At 36.8% G+C, this 19,238-nt stretch overlaps 2 protein-coding genes across 2 annotated transcripts; one reads left to right on the forward strand and one right to left on the reverse strand.

The window, feature by feature from the left end:
• Positions 1–611: 611 nt before the first annotated feature.
• Positions 612–9,814, forward strand: ALB1 (ALBINA 1). The gene is made up of 15 exons (XM_086653503.1): positions 612–1,111; positions 2,563–2,741; positions 3,708–3,792; positions 3,865–4,181; positions 4,857–4,980; positions 5,481–5,573; positions 6,085–6,180; positions 6,342–6,476; positions 6,731–6,964; positions 7,765–7,920; positions 8,339–8,446; positions 8,542–8,676; positions 8,768–8,929; positions 9,021–9,141; positions 9,576–9,814. The coding sequence occupies exons 1-15, from the start codon at positions 827–829 to the stop codon at positions 9,659–9,661; spliced, it is 2,316 nt and encodes a 771-aa protein (XP_086509629.1). The 5' UTR covers positions 612–826; the 3' UTR covers positions 9,662–9,814.
• Positions 9,815–10,055: 241 nt separating this feature from the next.
• Positions 10,056–11,670, reverse strand: LOC147566929 (uncharacterized). The gene is made up of 2 exons (XM_086653504.1): positions 10,680–11,670; positions 10,056–10,301 (listed from the first exon to the last, which is right to left on the reverse strand). Exons 1-2 carry the CDS (start codon positions 10,990–10,992, stop codon positions 10,276–10,278), a joined length of 339 nt encoding a protein of 112 aa, XP_086509630.1. The 5' UTR covers positions 10,993–11,670; the 3' UTR covers positions 10,056–10,275.
• Positions 11,671–19,238: the final 7,568 nt, after the last annotated feature.

Consider the following 19,238-nt stretch of genomic DNA (forward strand, 5'->3'; position numbering starts at 1 on the left):
TGCCTCGAGGCAGAATAAGGCTCTACCTTTGCAGACCTCCCTCTACGATTCAGAGACCGACGCAAATCTCTTATTAGAGTTGGCTTAGATTTACCTCCTTCTCAATGTCCTGTTTACTGAAAGTGATCCCTTTTAAAGAACGCGGTTCTAAGACCCCATTCCCCAAGATTAAGCAGATTGAGATCATGTCCTTAAAATCAGCAACCTAGGTTAGTAAATTCCTTTACTAGCCATATCTTATGACTCTTGGTTGATAGGGAACATCTTATGTCAAGACAAATTTTGGTTAAGTAAGAGTCAGAGTCCAAATGTATGTGCACGTTTCCTAAGTCTAAATGGAAGTACGAGACCATCTTGGTTGGATATCTTCTACTATGGCAACGCATAGTCAATGGCCCCGCCCTTGCTCCCACGCTTAACAGAAAATTTTAATAATGAAGTGACACAAACCATGTCAAGTGACGATTTCTTATACATATTCGTTATGAGCAATCAAACATCAAAACACAATGAAAACATTGAAAAAGTTGCACTGATTCGTATAATTGGTGCATAAAAAGTTGATGGTTCTCCATCTAAATGAGCTAGAGTTTGTAAAAGTTGGGATCTCCATGGACTTACATAATGAGAGCGAGATAAGGATTGTTTGCAACATCCAACCTTCATAGGGGTGAAAGACAAACTACCATAAAATATTTAGACTGTCAGCAAAAAAAAAGTTGAAACTTCAGGTACTCAATGTGTAAGAAATCCAATCTTGTTATCCAATTTGGAGATAAACAAACAGTTATCAGTTGCTCTCTATCTCTCCCTCTCTCTCTCTAAAATGGCTCTTCCTCTTACATCTCCAAAGTTCCCAAGCCATACTTCCTTTCTCTCTAACCTTCAATCTTCTTCTATCATCTCCTCCCCTTTCAAATTAAACCCACTTCTTTCCCCTTTGAGACCCAAAATTTACGACATTCGTCCCCAGCGAGTTCGAACCCCTCTTCTTCGTCCTCTTGCTACTGCAACAGTCGAATCCACTAATGGAGCTGTTGTTACTTCTGATAAACCAGATAGAAGTTCATATGGAAGACAATACTTTCCATTAGCTGCTGTTGTTGGGCAGGTAATAATTTTCTTTACTTTTTCAATTTGTAGAATTCGGTGTGCTTTTTTCGCAATTTCTTTGGTTATTTCTTGGTGGGTTGAATTCATTTGGAAGAAATTTTGAAGGTTTGAACTGAATTATTAGATTTTGACTTCATATCTGCATTTAGGTTAGTTCTAAATTTTGGGATTTCTACTTGTGGTTCTGATCATGAATAAAAGAATTAAATTTCGATATTTTTAGGTCGAAATGACCAAAATATTTCTATTTCCATGGAAACCGAAATTTAACTCAGTTTCTCTTTAGCAAAACTACAATGTAATTTAAAAACATAAATGTTCATCGAATTCAAATATGTCGATCGTAGAGGGAGCATGCTTTACTCTACACTTAATGCGCGCCCTCAAATCATTGCGTCTTTCCGATGCGAAATTGTTGTACTAGTGCCTCAAAGCATGAGATTCTTTTTCCTACAAATTCTCTAGATCACTTTCTTTTTGTTCTTATGACACTCGTCTTCCTTATCGTTGATCTCTCTATACTTTCCAAAATATTTTTCACAAATATCACATAGACTTAATTTTCTTCGCGAGTGTTCAATAAAGTTGCCCTCTGGGAATCTTGTCGGACGAGTTCTTACGACTATTTCCTTGACACATTGAAGGGGTCTATGCTGAGCAGTAGATCCATTAGAGTGACCTATGATAACACAACTTGTCTTGCTACCAACAGTAGGTCGTTGGTGTCCATGACTCTCTACTAGCGGGTTCGTCGGTCAAGGTTCATGTCTTTTACAGTGCTAACGATGGTGGAAGATCTAGCTTAGGACAAGTTCTCAAATCTGACTAGTTGTTCATCGAAATGTACACCCCTGAAACCCACAAATCTTTCACCAATTTCCCTTAAGACGACCATGTTTCAATGATTAAAAGGTAAAATTAGCGTTAGGGTCAATGAAAAAGTATCGACATTAGCATTTGGGTCACAATCTAACGGTTGTTAACGACCGTCTCTAGTCAACTGGGTCAACAGTTAGTCTGTGACCCAGACCCTATAACGGACAAATTATTGACCCAAAATGCTAACGTCAATACTTTTCTTTGACCCTAACGATAAATATCCCTATTTGATTTTTGCACTTACTGTGTAAATGATTAATAATTTCATTCAAAATTCAGTATATTGGGCTTAATTGCTTATCCTTCATCTTCTTTATTGCTTCTAGTTAGTTCTTACTTCTTAGTTATTCCTTCTGGTTAATCTTTCCTAAAGCTTGTGTTCTTACATTTCTAACTATACTTTGGTTTCTTGGGCATTTGTAATTTTGGAGCCTTAACACTTGGGAGATTGTTTTACCAATTAATGACATATAGTGTTCTTATAGTGTTGGTTCGTCACTATATGAAATTATGATTGTAACCTGTTCCATTCAGCAAGTCCTTTTCCTCTAAAATCAATTCTTGTCACAGGATGCCATCAAAACAGCATTGTTGCTTGGAGCTGTTGATCGCGAGGTTGGAGGCATTGCTATCTCAGGAAAGCGAGGAACTGCCAAGACAATCATGGCTCGTGGGTTGCATGCCATTCTTCCACCAATAGATGTGGTTGCAGGTTCAATATCAAATGCTGATCCAGGTTGCCCTGAAGAGTAGGTTATAAAATATTATAGCACCTCTAAGACTTGATAGCATGATTCTTTCAGAATCTATAGTGGGAATGACATATGTTTTAAAATTATAGCTCGAGGTTATGTTAGATGATTGTTAATAGCCAAAGGATGCTCATTTTCTGCTTGGGAGAATTAACTAGCTTCTTAAAGAGTTTTTATCAAATGACATATATATATATATATATATATATATATATATATATATATGCAGGTTCAGTTTGCCAAGTCAAAAACTCTTGAGGTTCATGCGGTCATTGTTGACAAGAAACCTGATGCTTAAGAGAAATACAATCATTCTCGACTAGAAATTAAAGCATTTGAAAGGATGTATTGACACTTATCACTTATAACTTGGTGTCATGGTCACTTTCATAGTAAGTGTCAAGGCCTTTTGGGTGGGCTCGTGTAGCCTTCGCCGTGAACAAAATCCCGTTCTCGTTGGCCTTGAGCCAGCATGTTGAAAGCGGTGGCAAACTCGATAACTGCTAAGGCTTGGGGTGTTACAAAAATTGTTCGACTACTTGGTTTTCCATTTACAGAATCGCGAATAAACAACATAAAAATGTTCCACTCAAAAATGTTTCTGTTCTAGAATTCTAGGAGTCCTCTTAGTAACAATTCAAATTTCAAGCTGAGTTGATAGCTGCTGAATTTTTTTACGATGAAAAGATCGCCATTTGAGATCACTTCTTCCTCTTAATAATTAATATATGTCATTAGCACCACTTCCAGGCGCTAGCTTCTAGTTCGTCAATATGCTTTGGAACCTTCACTAAAAGTGTTATCCTGATGAACGGGAGCTACTCTTGAACCATCCCCAATCTATTATCTACACGAACCACATTTCTGTAGTTTCAGAGAAAAATACTAGTATTGCTATTTTTTTGAGATTATTGCAATATATTTTCTCCTTTCAGATGTTTATGTCAATTTTTATGCTTGAAGGTGGGAAGATGGACTAGCTGACAGAGCGGAATATGATGTTGACGGAAATGTTAAAACCGAAGTTGTCCGGTCTCCCTTTGTTCAGGTGTGTAAGAAACGTGCCTATATGATCATTTTTGTTGTTGTATGAATTATAATATTTAAAATTGTGATGCAGATTCCTCTTGGAGTAACGGAAGATAGACTTATTGGATCCGTTGATGTTGAGGAGTCTGTGAAGACAGGAACAACCGTTTTCCAACCGGGACTTCTCGCTGAAGCTCATAGAGGTGTCTTATATGTTGATGAGATAAACTTGCTGGATGAGGGTATTAGTAATTTGCTTCTCAATGTTTTGACTGAGGGAGTTAATATTGTGGAAAGAGAGGGTATTAGCTTTCGCCACCCATGCAAGCCACTGCTTATTGCAACATATAACCCAGAGGAAGGATCTGTACGTGAACACTTGTTAGATCGTATTGCAATCAATTTAAGGTAAACAACCAAGATGTATCAGTTATTGATGCAAACTTCTGTAGATCCACTAATATGTTACATTTAATTCTTTCATTAGTCAAATTATGCTGCCCTGCTAGAGTTCCAGAAGGGGATAATCATAGGGCTATGGTGTTCAGAAAAAACAATCCTTGTTCATATACACCCCACCCCCCCCCCCCCCCCCCTCCCCCCCGTCCCCCAAATGCAAGTGGGACTACAACCCCACCTATTTGATAAAAGTATCATGAACTCTTTTAAAAAGAACTAGTTTTCTCCCCTAGATACTATTGCACTTGATTAGGTAACTCTTGTAGCTTAAATGGTTGAGGGGAAAGTTGTTAACCTTTTGGTATCCGGTTTAAGTTCTAAAATCTTATGTACTTCTCTGAAAATCTTCTACTTAGAATTCAAGGACTCATATTCAAAGAACTACTGTATAACCGTTAGTGAAAGAACAATAAATTTTTGTAGCTTAGATGGTTGAATGTAAGACGATCTAGCCTTTTTGAGTGAGTCCGACACATAGTGCTTTTTTCTCTTTAAACTCTTGAAAATTATATTGAAAGATTTTCTCCAATTGGTTTGAACTAGTTTGTTTGATTTAGCCCATCTGAACCGACACTTTGTATTTTCTTCTTATTCTCACTGCTAAGGCCACAAATCGTTCTACAGTGCAGATCTTCCGATGACTTTTGATGATCGTGTTGCAGCTGTTGGTATTGCTACACAGTTTCAGGAGTGTACCAGCGAGGTATTTAAAATGGTGGAAGAAGAAACCGAATTGGCGAAGACTCAGGTAAGTTTGTGGTAAGCTGACCTTTATTTGTTATTGTTTTACTGCTTAAAATGCCAATTAGTTAGATAACTTCTTACTCAATGTAGATTGCTTGAAAAGCTTTAATTCATATAAGGTCAGCATTAGACCAACTGGTTTCTTTCAAAACGGGTGCACTTTATATGCAAGATAAAAATGGATCAGCAATATTTCTTAAAAACAAGAAATAACAAACCTTAAACCAAGAAGCTAACTCCAAAATTGCTGTCCCAAAGTCGATTCAGTCTCTTGAAAAATCGTCACTTAGACGATCAGCTAAGTGCGGTTGAAATGACCCTGATATTAGAACTTTTTTTTTTCGTTCTTTTTTAGTTTCTGCTTTAGATGTATACGTTTCATCTCACCACATGACCACCTCCTTTCCAATATAAATATTTTAGGTTCTTTATACCAGTTCAAAAGTATACTTGATTAATGAAATACTTACAAGTTGAAGATGTGCATATCCTCTAGCATTGCAGATCATTTTGGCGAGGGAGTATTTGAAGGATGTTACTATCAGCAGGGACCAGCTTAAATACTTGGTTATGGAAGCAGTACGCGGTAGTTGCCAGGTTAGAATTACAAAATTCTACTATTTGGAATTCGAGATCAGGCTTTTGGCCATTTTTTAGTTCTACTTGTTAATCAGGATTCACATTTTTCTTTTCATCTTTTTCATAGTTTCACAAAATTAGGCTGCGTTTGAGATTTTTTTCTTTTGAAGGTCAAAAATTTATATTTAATGTATAAGTTATGTTGTTAAAGTTGTTTGGTAGTAATAAAGAAAGTCTTTTTTATAAGCAACCGTGCTTTGATTGACCAGATTTTAGGAAAGAGCTCCGGATTTTCTCTCTAAAAGCTGCTTTATTTCAAAGTTGATTGTGAAAAGAAAGATTTTGGAAGTAATGTATTATTGGAATAAAAGAATAAATCATTAAATAGGGATCTACCTTATTGTTCTCATTTAGATTCCTTGTGATGCTGTCCATTTAAGATGAGATTCCATCTGTAGGTCATCAAAACAAGATGGTTAGTGCTCCTATGATTTTCCAGTAAATCTCATTGATGTTTATTTGGTTACAGGGACATCGAGCTGAGTTATACGCGTGCCGCGTCGCTAAATGCTTAGCTGCTATAGAGGGACGTGAAAGAGTGTACGCGGATGACCTCCAGAAAGCTGTTGAGTATTTTTTTTCCCCCCAAAAAACAGTTGATCATCTTCTGAGATATATTGATTTCTTTCTATATAATGGATGATTAGCCAGAGAAAAGCGTTTACGATCTTGAATTTTTAGTATAAGCATTCACAATGTTTCCATTCTTATATTTGATTTATTCAGGTAGAGCTGGTCATTCTTCCTCGTTCCATAATCAATGAAAATCCACAAGAACAGCAAAATCCACCACCTCCACCTCCACCACCCCCTCCACAAAGCCCAGATGCTTCACAGGACCAGAATGAGGAAGAGAAAGAGGTTTGCTGTGTTTATCAAAATCCAACTATTATTCGCTTATTTTTTGTGTCTTTCCTTAATTTTGTCTTCTTCTCTTTAGCAAAGTTGGTAACAATTACACCAATGATTACTTGACTTTGTAGTATTACGTTGTTGTACTTCTATTCTTTCTTCGCATAATCTTGGTTGATCTAGTATCTTCTTCTTTCTGAAATGAAGTTTGCAAGTTAAGTCTGCCTTCTTCAAACATTGATTTGATATTTTGTTTGTTACAGAAAGATGAAGATGAGGAGAATGAAGAGGATGAAGAGAACGAAGAGAATGAAGAGAACGAACAGCAGGACCAATTACCTGAGGAGTTCATTTTTGATGCTGAAGGTGGTTTGGTTGATGAAAAGCTTCTCTTCTTCGCACAACAGGCACAAAGACGCAGAGGAAAAGCTGGACGAGCTAAGAATGTTATATTTTCGGAGGATAGAGGAAGATATATTAAGCCGATGCTCCCAAAGGTCTGATTATAATTTTGACCCTGACATATTATTCATAATGCAGATCATTATAACCAAATAGGATTGAGAGAGGAACTTTGGAATTTAATCTATAGAGTACACGATCCTTGTCGATATGAGTTAGCCTTGTGCCCTGTACTTGGATGTTCGGTCATATGGCTTATGCTGAAATATCAAAGTCTAACCAAGTAAAGGTGCTTTCAGAAAGGAAAGAAAGTAAGGGATTTTGAAAATAAATTATAATAAGAAGCTTGGGAGTTAAAGGTCTTTCTGCTTATGAGCTAAAACCTTTCTATGTGATGGTTGCAGAACTTGGAAACAAGTTTTCTGAAGCTTACGTGTCTACAAGCTTGTAAATTTGTTGAATTATGATATTCATTTCCATCCTAATGTTATTTAGGATGGAAGTTACATGTTACTTAAGCCGCATAATTCACATTTAACATACATCATAATAACAACGAATTAGTTTCTTATGACAAACTAAAATCAAGTATTTAGTAAATAAGTACTAGGTAGAATTATATATAGAAAAGTAACGAGTTACTTTCATGATATCTAATGCTCGAGACGAACATGTTGGTATAACTAGGGTCTGACTCGATAAATTCTTGGAAAACAGACTATCCTTGTTATATCATGATGTATGCATATAGTGACTGAACGTGCTTGCTATTCTTGATTTTATTTTTCTTGGGATAGTCACACTGGATATTTCTTCTTGTTGATAGGGAGTCATTATCGTGATGGGTTTTCTTGATCTTTTTTTCCCTTAAACATGGATATATACCTTTGATCAGGGTCCAGTGAAGAGATTAGCTGTTGATGCAACCCTTCGAGCAGCTGCACCATATCAGAAGTTGAGAAGAGCAAAGGACACTCAAAATATTAAGAAAGTATTTGTAGAGAGAACTGATATGAGAGCTAAAAAAATGGCACGGAAAGCAGGAGCTCTGGTAATGTTCTGATTCTTCTCTACCATCATCATTTCTTTTGTATCTGTTCCTACTTCAGATTTCAAATGTAATGAACTAGTCCCACAACATCTCTACTTCCATTAGATTCCTAAATTATGGAAATATGATCAATGCCTTTTGCGTTCATACTTCAAAGTGTAAAACAATTAGCTACAGTTGAATTTTGTATAGCTCTTGATTTCATCTCGGCGCTATCTCAATGTTGATCTTATTCCACGTTTTGGTGGTATGATTCAATCACTATTTCTTGTTAGAGAAAGGATAGTTATGAGCTCCTGACCGTTCGGACTTTCATTTCCAACATTTTCAATGGAAATATTGTAAAAATTTTAATTTTGTTTTGCATCTCCACATAAATAATCTGTACGGCCTCTAACGTTATTTAGGTTCACGGCAGGTAATTTTTGTTGTTGATGCTAGTGGAAGCATGGCATTGAACCGAATGCAGAATGCAAAAGGTGCAGCACTTAAACTACTAGCAGAGAGTTATACAAGCCGAGATCAGGTTATTTTACTTGTCGAAAATGAGATAGAACTTTATAGTGAATCTGTATTACTAATAAAATTTCTAAACTTCGCTCTACTGATACCATCATTCAGGTTTCAATCATCCCTTTTCGTGGCGACTGTGCTGAGGTACTCTTGCCTCCTTCAAGATCAATTGCAATGGCAAGAAAGCGTCTTGAAAGACTTCCATGTGGAGGGGGTTCTCCTCTAGCTCATGGACTCACAACAGTATTCCTACTTATCCTCCTTTAACCTTTCTTTCTTGTACTCTCTACGATAAGAACTTCATTCATTCTTTAATGTTTACCTCTTCTTCTAGGCTGTAAGGGTTGGGCTAAATGCGGAAAAAAGTGGTGATGTTGGACGTATAATGATAGTTGCAATTACAGACGGTAGAGCTAACATAACCCTTAAAAGATCTAATGATCCTGAAGCTGCTGCTGCTTCAGATGCACCTAGACCTTCACAACAAGACTTAAAGGTGCATCTTCTCTCTATTTTATATCATTCATAAGATTTTTTATCCTTATAAATGATGATTCTTATGTGATATCTGTACTTTGTCAATTAAGGATGAAATTTTAGAAGTGGCGGGTAAAATATTTAAAGCGAAAATGTCTCTTCTTGTGATTGACACTGAAAATAAATTTGTATCGACTGGATTCGCTAAAGAGATTGCTAGAGTTGCTCAAGGTATGTCCATTAACCACCTTTTACTTTGTTATAGCATTCAAACTTCACTTTTGTAGTTCCTTTCATAAGCAAATACTTACATCTTGTTTCCCTTTTATTTTGTAACGAAAGTTTCGTTGTCATTTGGCGAACTTTAAACGTTAAATAATTGAACTCGAACAATAAATGAACAATATAACAAGGAGAAATTGGCTGAAACTCCCAAGGTTCACTTTTTTTTGTCAAAAAAGATTCATGAACTTTTTATGCTTCAGCTCCCTCATAGGTTTGCCCAAGTTAGACAAGCACAACAGGAAATTTGGTCTTTGGTCCAATTTTTTCTGATATTAATATAAACTCGAATCGCCGAGACTTTCATGCACATAGTTATTATGATAGCTCTAATAGTTTCTGTTATTATTTTTGGCGAAATCATTAACAATTTCACTTGGCAGGGAAATATTATTATCTGCCAAATGCTTCGGATGCTGTTATCTCAGCCACGACGAAGGAAGCTCTGTCAGCCCTAAAAAGCTCATGATTAAAATACAAGCCTCAAGATTTATATATAGGTGTAAGTTTATGCTTCTGCTTTCACCATTTTGACAATGACTAATATATTAACAACTTAAAGAAACTTGTGTTCTTTTTTCATCTATCTTGCAAATTGCAGCCGCAATCCACTTAATTCAAATGGTAACATTCCAATGCCCCTTTTCAGTTTTCGTTTTGATCATCGAACTGCATAGGAACCAAAACCTAAAAATCCAATTAGTCTGTTCTATTGATTTTGGGGTCTAACTTTCTCGTAGCTTAAATTTTTTACAACAATGCTACTTGGCTTGACAAAATACTTTCGTGTTGACCTGACAAATTTAATTTTGCACATGAAGTCAGCAATTTTTCTTGTTGGGACCACTTTTTGTCGGGCCAAATTGCAATTTCCAACTTTCTTTTTTTTTTTTGTTATATTCAAAAGTGGTTGGGAACTAAGCAAAATCAAATAGGTCTTTGCAAATTTTTTAGACTAGAACCCAAGTAGCTGAGTAACCAAGCCACTTCTTTTATTACAATAATTTTCAAGTCTAAGATTTTATACAATAATATCTAAGAACTCCCTTTCTCTTTCTTCTTTCTTGATCTCCTCTTATGTCTTCATGCACCTGGTGGAACAACATAACCTGAAATAAAGCAATGAGAGAAAAAGGTAAAAACCATAATATTCAGTTTTAGAATGTGCTTAAATGATGCCCGAAAGTGTCCTTGACTCGCTACGATATTCTCTCGGATTTAGTACTCCGTATAAAAAGTGAACATTGAATATGTGGTTTGAAAAAGAGTCACCACGTTATACTACTCAATCGAATATTCGATGTTCGAGGTGAACATTTGCACTCGAGCCCAACCCAGTTACTTGGGTGGGCACGGGCAGTCTAGGGTTTAGATGGTTGTGGGTCACGAGGGATCCGGACAAACAGATCGGGTTGCTGACTCGCACACTCTTCTCCAAATGAAAGAAAAGTAAAGAGCCAAGGAGAGTGAGTGAGCATATAAATTACTTCCACATTTGGTGCCAGTGGGAAGTGGTCGACCACAAAAGGCAGCTACAAAAACAGCTTTGCTCATGTCAATGAGTGTCTCAATCTGTCTATTGACATGACTACAAGCACAACCTTCATCAATCTTCTTTACAATTTGACAACATCCCCCTGATGGTGAAGTCTTTGGCATCATTCTCATTACATATCTCCCACACTCTTCTACTAATCCATTTATATCCCCATCACATCTCTCATCCCCATTCACCCCACTTGCTATAACCACAATTACTATCACTACCAACACCAACTTAGCTATCTTAACCATTCCCATCTCTCTATCTCTAGGACCAACTCTTAATGTATATTGTTGATTGATTTATATTCCCTTTCTCTGTATATATATAGAATTTATTGACAACTAACTCTGAGCGGGTTGGGCCGATTCATCCTAGAGTTTTACTCTTTCAAGCTTTTGTTTTTCTTACCTAAAAATACGAAATTGTTGTCTTGCTTACAACATTTAATTTGTGAAGAGAAAGGATAAGGTCTGGTGAATTTATTGCATTCTTGAAAGACTAAACTTTCATTTTTTTTTTTATTAGGATTTTTGTTGGATGCGGTTGGGTGAGAGGCTCCCCTGGGTCATACCATCTTTCATCTAACACTAGCTTTTTTACTTGTTATACATGATCTCTTGGGAATTAGGATGACATTTTTGTGTGGAGTATTAGATGATAAAGTGGATAGGGACTAGGAGGCCAAAAATTTCGGCCAACCCCGACAAGCAATCAAGATGGAAGGTCGTGTTTTCAGCCGCTTTTTTAAGGAGAATATACATCCAAGTTAAAAAGGGAGTGTTAAATTAATCCTTGAATTTCAGTTGTTCATGTCATTTTTGGTTGGATCGGCCTTGACTTTCTAACCCTTCATCATTTTTCGTATGTGAAACGATCCATCTTCTTTAAACTAGAAACCAACTCTTGTACACTTATGAGTAGGTTGGTTTCCTGAAATTCTGTTGTGCTCAGAGGTGTTTCCTAAAAATAAAATGCATATCATGTGTTTGTGGATAGCTCAAAACTTTTGGTCATTCAACCGTTCACCAATCCAACAAAAGTTACTACTACTTATGAGTTATCACACAAGTGGAATGATCAATAAAGTAGTTGGATAATTAAAATTGTATCCCAAAACGCAACCAATTCTTTGTATTCCAAGTTCGAGCACAGAATGTCCTATATTCCTTTTTTTTTGGTAAAATATCCTATATTTCAATTGTTTGTATCAACACCATTCTTTTTTTTCAGTTGGATATGCATCCAATCGATAAAAATAGAAAAAATTGTCCATACGGAGGACCAAAGGATTTCTTAAGAAACCAAATACTTGGTGAACCCAACCAGTGAAATATAGTTGACAAAATTGATTCTTTTTTTTTGGTAATATGGAGGAAATTTTTTTGTTGTTGCAAGCGGTAATATGGAGAAACTTAATATGAGGAGTTCAAAGATTAGATAATAGTATATAATTTAGAAACTATAAAATGAAATAGAATTTAAAAATCTTTAGTGTTAGTGTTACTAAAATCACATGTTAATACATACTCGCGGAATTCAAAAAGAATTCGAAGATTATATACACCCATTAATAACTCAAGAAGAATGAAATGGAAAAAGAAACTACCCCATACAAGAAATCTTGTCAACATCCTAGCAAAAATGGGTGAAAAATTTTCTTAACAAATTTCGAGTTCCCTAATGGAGGATGTTTTGGTTTTGACTACAGTGTACAAAATGAAGGAGAGCAGCTATTGTTTCAGAACCGAAGGAAGTGTATTTTAGGTTTTATTATTCAGTAGTGGACATCACCGGTAATATAAAAATTTATAGGGATATAAAACAAACTTCACAAAGTTTGAAATCCTCTTTGGTTTTGGCTCTTTATATCATTACTAGTTTATTCCTTGCCTAAGAAACCACAGTAACCTCACCAACAAAAAAAAACCACAGCAGGTATCAACCAATTTTCACTCCCTCATCATTTATAGCATTTTTGATCCATTTTTTTTTTATGACTTTTTCAATGTTTCTAGAGTCATCAACTCGAAGTCTAAGAGGAGATTGAATCTACATTTTCTTTACAATCAGATACTTCTTAAATAAGTGATTGGCATCTTCTTCTTCATTGCACATAGGGCACATTTTTTATTCACTCTGACTAAATTTAAGTGATTTCATTTTTGTTGATAGAGCATCTTGAAGTAGTCTCTATATGAACCTTTGGAGCAATGTTCATTTTCTTCCAATACTTAGTTCATGGAAATGCATTTATAACTTACCTGAAATTTGAACTTGATGGTTGTTCATTTTCTATCGTTTGATATAATGATTTTGCCGTGAAGTTGCCTTTTCTGTGTATATTCATACTACTGTAATCTCTACTACGTTCAAAGGTACCTTTAAAATTTATATAGCTGAATTAGTATCAAACACATCAAATATCTGATTGCTCTTCCATGCTCTGAGATCTTGGTCAATCAAATCTTTCACCTTATATAAAGTCAAATGCTCCTCTGCATTTCTCATACTTCTTCCTGTCTGAAGCCTTTTAACGACGGAACCCGTGGATCATCCCATATTCTGATCTCTTCTCCATTGCCCCCTATGAAGCATCTACATCGTTCAATATATTCCCGCATTTGAAGCATACTCTTCCATGTAGTTGTAGCCAATTTTTTATTTGAGTGTCTCCAAAAATCTTCACCTAAGGTATTTTGCTTTAAGTAATTCCATCCACAGTGCTTCATTTTCTTCTAAAAGTTTCCATACTAGCTTCCCAACTAAAGCCATGTTAATTTGCTTCATATCACAAATCCCCAATCCTATCTTCATGTTTTTCTTTAGTCTCTGCCACTCGATATAGTACATTTTTTTTTGCGGCGGCGGCGGGTTTGGGGCATAAAGTAAAGTCTTTGGGGCATTAAGTAAAGTCTCTAGGGTATAAAGACTTTAGTCAACAAGATATGACCTACGGAACATATTCATTTTGAGTCCAAAAATTGAGTTTTTCGATATTTAATTACTCCCTAATCTTCACCTCTCTCTCTCTCTCTCTCTCTCTCTCTCTCTCTCTCTCTCTCTCTCCTGTTCATTCTCTCTCTCTCCCTTTCCTCACAATTATCTCATTGTTTTCTCTCCAGGCCTCTCTTACTGTTTTTCTCTCTCTATTCATGTTCATGGGTTTTGTTATGTCTTGTTTTATCCTGGTTCAATGAAGAAGATAAAGAGAGAGAGAGAGAGAGAGAGAGAGAGAGAAAAATAGTTATGGTTATCTAATGGGGTCAGTAAACCTTAAACCATAGATTTCTTGGTAGGCATGGTGATCTAATGGGGATAGTAAAGCACATTCGTTAGTTTCTCTTGTAGGGATTTAAACCCTTATACTAGTGTTTATAGCGGAAATAAGACATCTAATGTCTACACTAGTATTCCCAGGATCACATGCAAAACTAGTAATTAATCTAATGGAGATAGTAGATTACCTTAATCGCTTTTCCCTCGAACTAGTTGAATTGATTGAAGAAGACCAAGAGCTTCAAGTGTAGCTCCTCTACTTGGGACACGAGCAATCAATTTGATCTCCCACCTTGTTGTATAGCTAGCACACCAATGGTGGTTGGAAAAGAAGAACTCCTTTCTTCTTGACTAGATAGATAGTTAATGGGAATTAGCTCACTTTCTCCTCTCTACTTGATGTGGTAGAGTAAGAAAGCTTAGAGAGAAATTCCACACCTTATTCTCTGTCCTAAGAGTGTTTATATAGAACCCTAATAAGAATCCACCTCCTTTTAGGTTTCCTAAAACACCCTTTAGAATAAGATTTAGGGAAATAGTCGAAAATAGCAACTATTGGTATTTTCTCAATTCCCTAAGGAGGAGGTGCCCAAACACCACGAAAATTGGCAGATATAATTTTTATTATATCAGAAACTAACCCTCCAAAATTCAGCCCAATCCGAGTCCTAGAAGTACCCGAACCGGTCTAGGCCCAAAAACCCTGTTTTTGGCCTTTTTGTACTATCTTTGCCTAATTCTTTTTTAGGCCTATGAGATATGTTTATGGGACACTCCCATGATTATATCTCACTCCCACTAGTCATATCCTAGATCAATTTGTCACTCTTATGTGTAACCCGTTGTAGGATCCGATCGAAGTTAGCCGCGAATTACTTCGTAATTCGACGATCGTAGTTGGTCTCTAGCTACAACTCTACGATCCCTAAATCAATCGGACTTGATGATCTTCCACATCAATTGTCCTATCCGACAATTTGGTCGCATTGTCACCTTGGTCGAAGGACATCTCCTTCAACTCCTTCAGACTCCCACTTGGACTTAGAACAAGTGCAATGCCTCGATTCCCGTGTCAATTTAGTATCCCATCTGATACGTCACGTCATTCAGACTTTCTTGATATCCGAGTACAACTGTAAAAGACAAACGATTAACTTTAATCCGTTTGAGCGCGGCCACGCATTTTCAGTTGCTACTCATCAAGTGGCCTTGAGACACTTTGTACCTAATGTGATTAGGGTGACACAATCCATTCTTGCGCTCCCACTTAACTTCATGTCTATCCTGTCCTTCCCAGTATCCGTCTTTATAACCTCCTTTTACGGCGCGGCGTTTAACGGAACCAAAGTCGGGCATTCCTTACATAAGATGAGTGGAGCACTCATGTTTTGAGGAATCTCTCCAATTGTCTTTATGAGAAGTATTGACGTTCATCACGAGTGATGTACTTCTCATTTGAGGGTTATCCAGTGTATAAACCTTTTACACACCCACGTAGTCGAATAGAATATACTATTCCTATAGCCCATGAAACTGCGCTATCCCATCGACTCCCGTGCTAGTCTTCGTGAGTCATTGTTGTCCATGCAATGACCTGGACCAGGGATTTTTGATAATAATTATTCCAAGTTCACTTAATAGGGTTTCATTCATCAGATCACGTATCTGACAAACCTATTCGTAACGTTTTATTATCGATGGACTGTCGTTTAAACACTAAACCAAGTTTAGACGACTGGTGAAATAATTCTTATTATTTCTGATAACGAGAGTTGTAAATCTGAGCCTCTTCCGTAAAACTCCTTTTACCCACTCAGTTTTACTTGTCGAGGTTTAAAATTATACCTCATGCCTTAGACTGTGTATGAATCTCATACTATGTCTAAGGTGACAGTTTAGTTTGACTACCGTGGTAGTCGGTTTTAAACTTTGCTTATTATCAATTAATTTGAAGATTACTATCTTCAACCTTGATAATATCTAGTAATCTTTACTAGAGTTAAGGCCTTTAATTCTTTGTGTAGTATTTGCAACAGTTCCCGGCTTAAAACACTTTTAGCCTACTTTCCTTCCATGTCTGGAAGTTTGCTACGATGACATGTTCAACTTTGTACTACTTCATCCTTTAGCCTTCTAGGATGTACTAAGTAGTGTTTCGGTTTTCCAATCCGAATTCGGATGTTTAAATGCTAATCATGTCCAACATGATTGACTTTATGTTTTCGAACATAAATGTCTCTCTCATGCGTGCTAGCTCATCGGTGTCTTTTAGACTCCGAGTTTTGCAACGCCCTCTGTCATGAGTTTTTGGGTCGAAATTCTTTTAGACTTTCCGAGTCTTAGATTTTCTGTTTCGGATCTCAAGCATCTCAGCGTACTGAGTCTCTCTAATCCTATCATCCTTTTGATCTATGCTTATAGATCTTCAGATGCCCAAAATGGCATTTTATCCTTTTGTGTGTGGTCCTTTATTGAGTCAGTTCGTTACTGTTATACAACACCTTATGTCGTACTCAATCTTTTGTATGTACTCTGCATACGGACCCGGAAGGTTTGTTTACTCCTACTTACCTTCTTGAAACTCGTGATTCAAGATTTTCTTCATTCTCCAGGAATCAAATTTCTCTGATTGCCTTTTGAATCAAAGATTCTAACTTTTACGTGCTTTTAATCCATCGATAGATTTCTGAAGCATGCTTGTGGACATAACTTGATTGGAAGAATCTTTATTCTTCTTGTCTCGTTTCGGGAAACACGAATGTTTCCATCCTTCTCAGTTTTCTATTTTGGAAAACCAATTTAGGTCTTTTGTTGACTTAAATTATCAAGCTTCATGTCTTGACGAGATATGGATTCCACGATGATTTTGGCTTCTAGCCAAAATCTAGAGTCAGTTTCCGTTTCTGCGCAGGTCTTTTATCTCTTCAGAAATAACCTTTATTTTCTGTGTCTTTGAGATTTGACCTTTTGGGGCTTTTGAACAACAATTTGGAATTTTCTCAACTACTTTGAGATATTCCTTTAGAGACACTTTCACTTGTTTTGAGAGTTCTCCGGCGAATGACATTCGCTTTTGTGCGGTGGGTTTATTAGATCATGTCTTTAACCTTTCCTTTTCCGAGGAGCCGCAGTTTGTTGCTCTTGGTCGAATTTAATCGACTTGTACAAGTTTCATGATTGTTCTTCATGACCCTCCATGATTTTTCTCATGATCGAATTAAATCGACTTGTACTTTTCTCCCACTTATTCTTTTAATAATTAGTGTTTTCTCCCAGACTACTAGGTGTGCTAATTATTAGAAGAATACTATCATGAGCAACAAACACTTTGTTCTCTTGATTAGTTATGGAAGAAGCCCAAATTTCTTTTAAAAGAAATTGCGTCAGATATTAGCTAGTTTTGTAATGCTTTTACAAGCTTAGCTGTTAGACGGAATTTTGGTAGTTTTGTGAGAAGCTATGTCTAGACTAAATGGATTTTGGAGGATAGAGTTTGATTCGTGTTCTTCATCTTAATCCTTTTGGACACTCCAAATATGGATAGGTTAGAAGTACGTTTGAAGATCAATCTCTGTTTTTGACTCAAGGCTTTCTTTCTTGTCAGTTTGATTCATGTTTTGGTTATAGTGGACTTGTTGTCCTCATCCCTTTCGATTGGGATGAACCTATCTTATAGGTTTTTGACCAAGTTTAGAATCTTTTGGTATAGTTTGTTAAACTTAGCACTTATTAACATCTCAATTTAGAAATAAAATTCTTTATTGATTCTCAATAATACTTAGTACAGAGATGATGTTAAAAAACTAGAAAAACGATTAATCTAGAATAGTGCCTAAAGTAGACTTCGATCCCTTTCAGCATCCTTAGCAGTCGAGGCTTCTGCTCCCTCTTGGATCTTGTCTTCCTTAGCCAAATACTCAGTTCCCAGCTGCGCCTGTACATTCACAATGAAAGGGCAATTTTAGGTATTACATACCATAATTAGGGAATTTTACAGTATTTGATAAGTTAACTGTTTATACCTGAATTGGAAGCTACTGTTCCATTCTTTTTGTCCTCCAAGAACTTAGGGCAGTTTCTTTTCCAGTGGCCTATGCTACTGCAGTAGAAACATCTTGACGTAGATTGAATACCTTTGTTTTGAGGTTTAGCAATACGTTTGCCTTTTCCTTTTAACGCGGGTTTCTTCTTCTGCCTCTTGTTCTCTTGAGCCACAAGAATCTTATTCTTTGGCTCCAAGTCCATTGTTAGTAGTTCTGCTGCCTGAAGCATTGCATCAAGTTCCTCTAAAGGCTTGCTCCATCCATTCATCGCATATTCCATCTTAAATAGATTGAACCCTTCATGAAGTGAATAGAGGATCATGTCATTAGCCGCCGATTGGCTAACAGGAGAACCCAGCTCTTCTAGTTTAGCAAAGAGTTCTATCATTTGCCGAACATGAGGACCTACTGGTTTTCCTTTTTCGAGGTGCAGACGCAATAATTTACTGGTTGCATCAAACCTCTCCACTCTCGCTTTGCTTCGGATTGAATCCTCAGTTTTCGGAGTGATGGAGGGGACTTCCATGTTCAGAGGTTTCTCGTTAAGAGTAGCCACCATGGCTGATAACAACCGAGAAGTCATTGATTCTGGTTCTGTCCTCTTTTGATCATCCTCTTGATGCTCTGTTTCCTTAGCAGTCAAAAAATCCAATTTTGAAAATGGATAGTCTGAGACATTTAGCTTGTTTTTAAACTCTCCATCCAATATTTGAAGTATCTCCCGATTCCTTCCTTCATGGATGTTTTCGTTTAACACCTTCCTTAGGTACGTTCCAAGGTCGAACATGTTTCCTTGTGTCATCTTTAAAACTACATAAAGTAATGGCAAAGTTTTAAAACTCGTTATCGTTTTTGAAAAACATTAGTTTTCCCACATTATTCAATAAAAAAAAACGTCCCCGATTGAATAAGTGATTCCAAGACCCCAGTTCTTCGAAGTAAAGCGGACGAAGGCCCTACCCTTTGACTCCGTCGTTCCGGGTGAGTGAACTACTTCACTGATCATACCTTATGACTCTTGGTTGATAGATTTCATTAATGAATGACTAATCTATCCTTTTGCCTCGAGTATCCAAGACTCTCTTGCTGATCTCGTTGAGTAGAACCATTTAGACGTGTAGGCCTCTTCTATAGGCCTACCCGCATTGTCCCAAGGTAGAGGAGGTACTCTGCGAAGGCCG

Source organism: Eschscholzia californica, unplaced genomic scaffold (genome assembly GCF_041429995.1).
Source record: "Eschscholzia californica isolate CP2 unplaced genomic scaffold, dmEscCali1.0.p SCAF_1, whole genome shotgun sequence".
Classification (NCBI taxonomy): Eukaryota; Viridiplantae; Streptophyta; class Magnoliopsida; order Ranunculales; family Papaveraceae; genus Eschscholzia; species Eschscholzia californica.

Excerpts from the sequence above, each read along its gene's own strand:
- ALB1 (XM_086653503.1), top strand. The coding sequence starts at position 827 with ATGGCTCTTCCTCTTACATCTCCAAAGTTCCCAAGCCATACTTCCTTT. Across the intron at positions 5,574-6,084 it reads CAGTACGCGGTAGTTGCCAG|GGACATCGAGCTGAGTTATA; the intron begins GTTAGAATTACA and ends ATTTGGTTACAG. Across the intron at positions 6,181-6,341 it reads CGGATGACCTCCAGAAAGCT|GTAGAGCTGGTCATTCTTCC; the intron begins GTTGAGTATTTT and ends TGATTTATTCAG.
- LOC147566929 (XM_086653504.1), bottom strand. The coding sequence starts at position 10,992 with ATGGGAATGGTTAAGATAGCTAAGTTGGTGTTGGTAGTGATAGTAATT. Across the intron at positions 10,302-10,679 it reads CACTGGCACCAAATGTGGAA|GTTATGTTGTTCCACCAGGT; the intron begins GTAATTTATATG and ends GCTTTATTTCAG.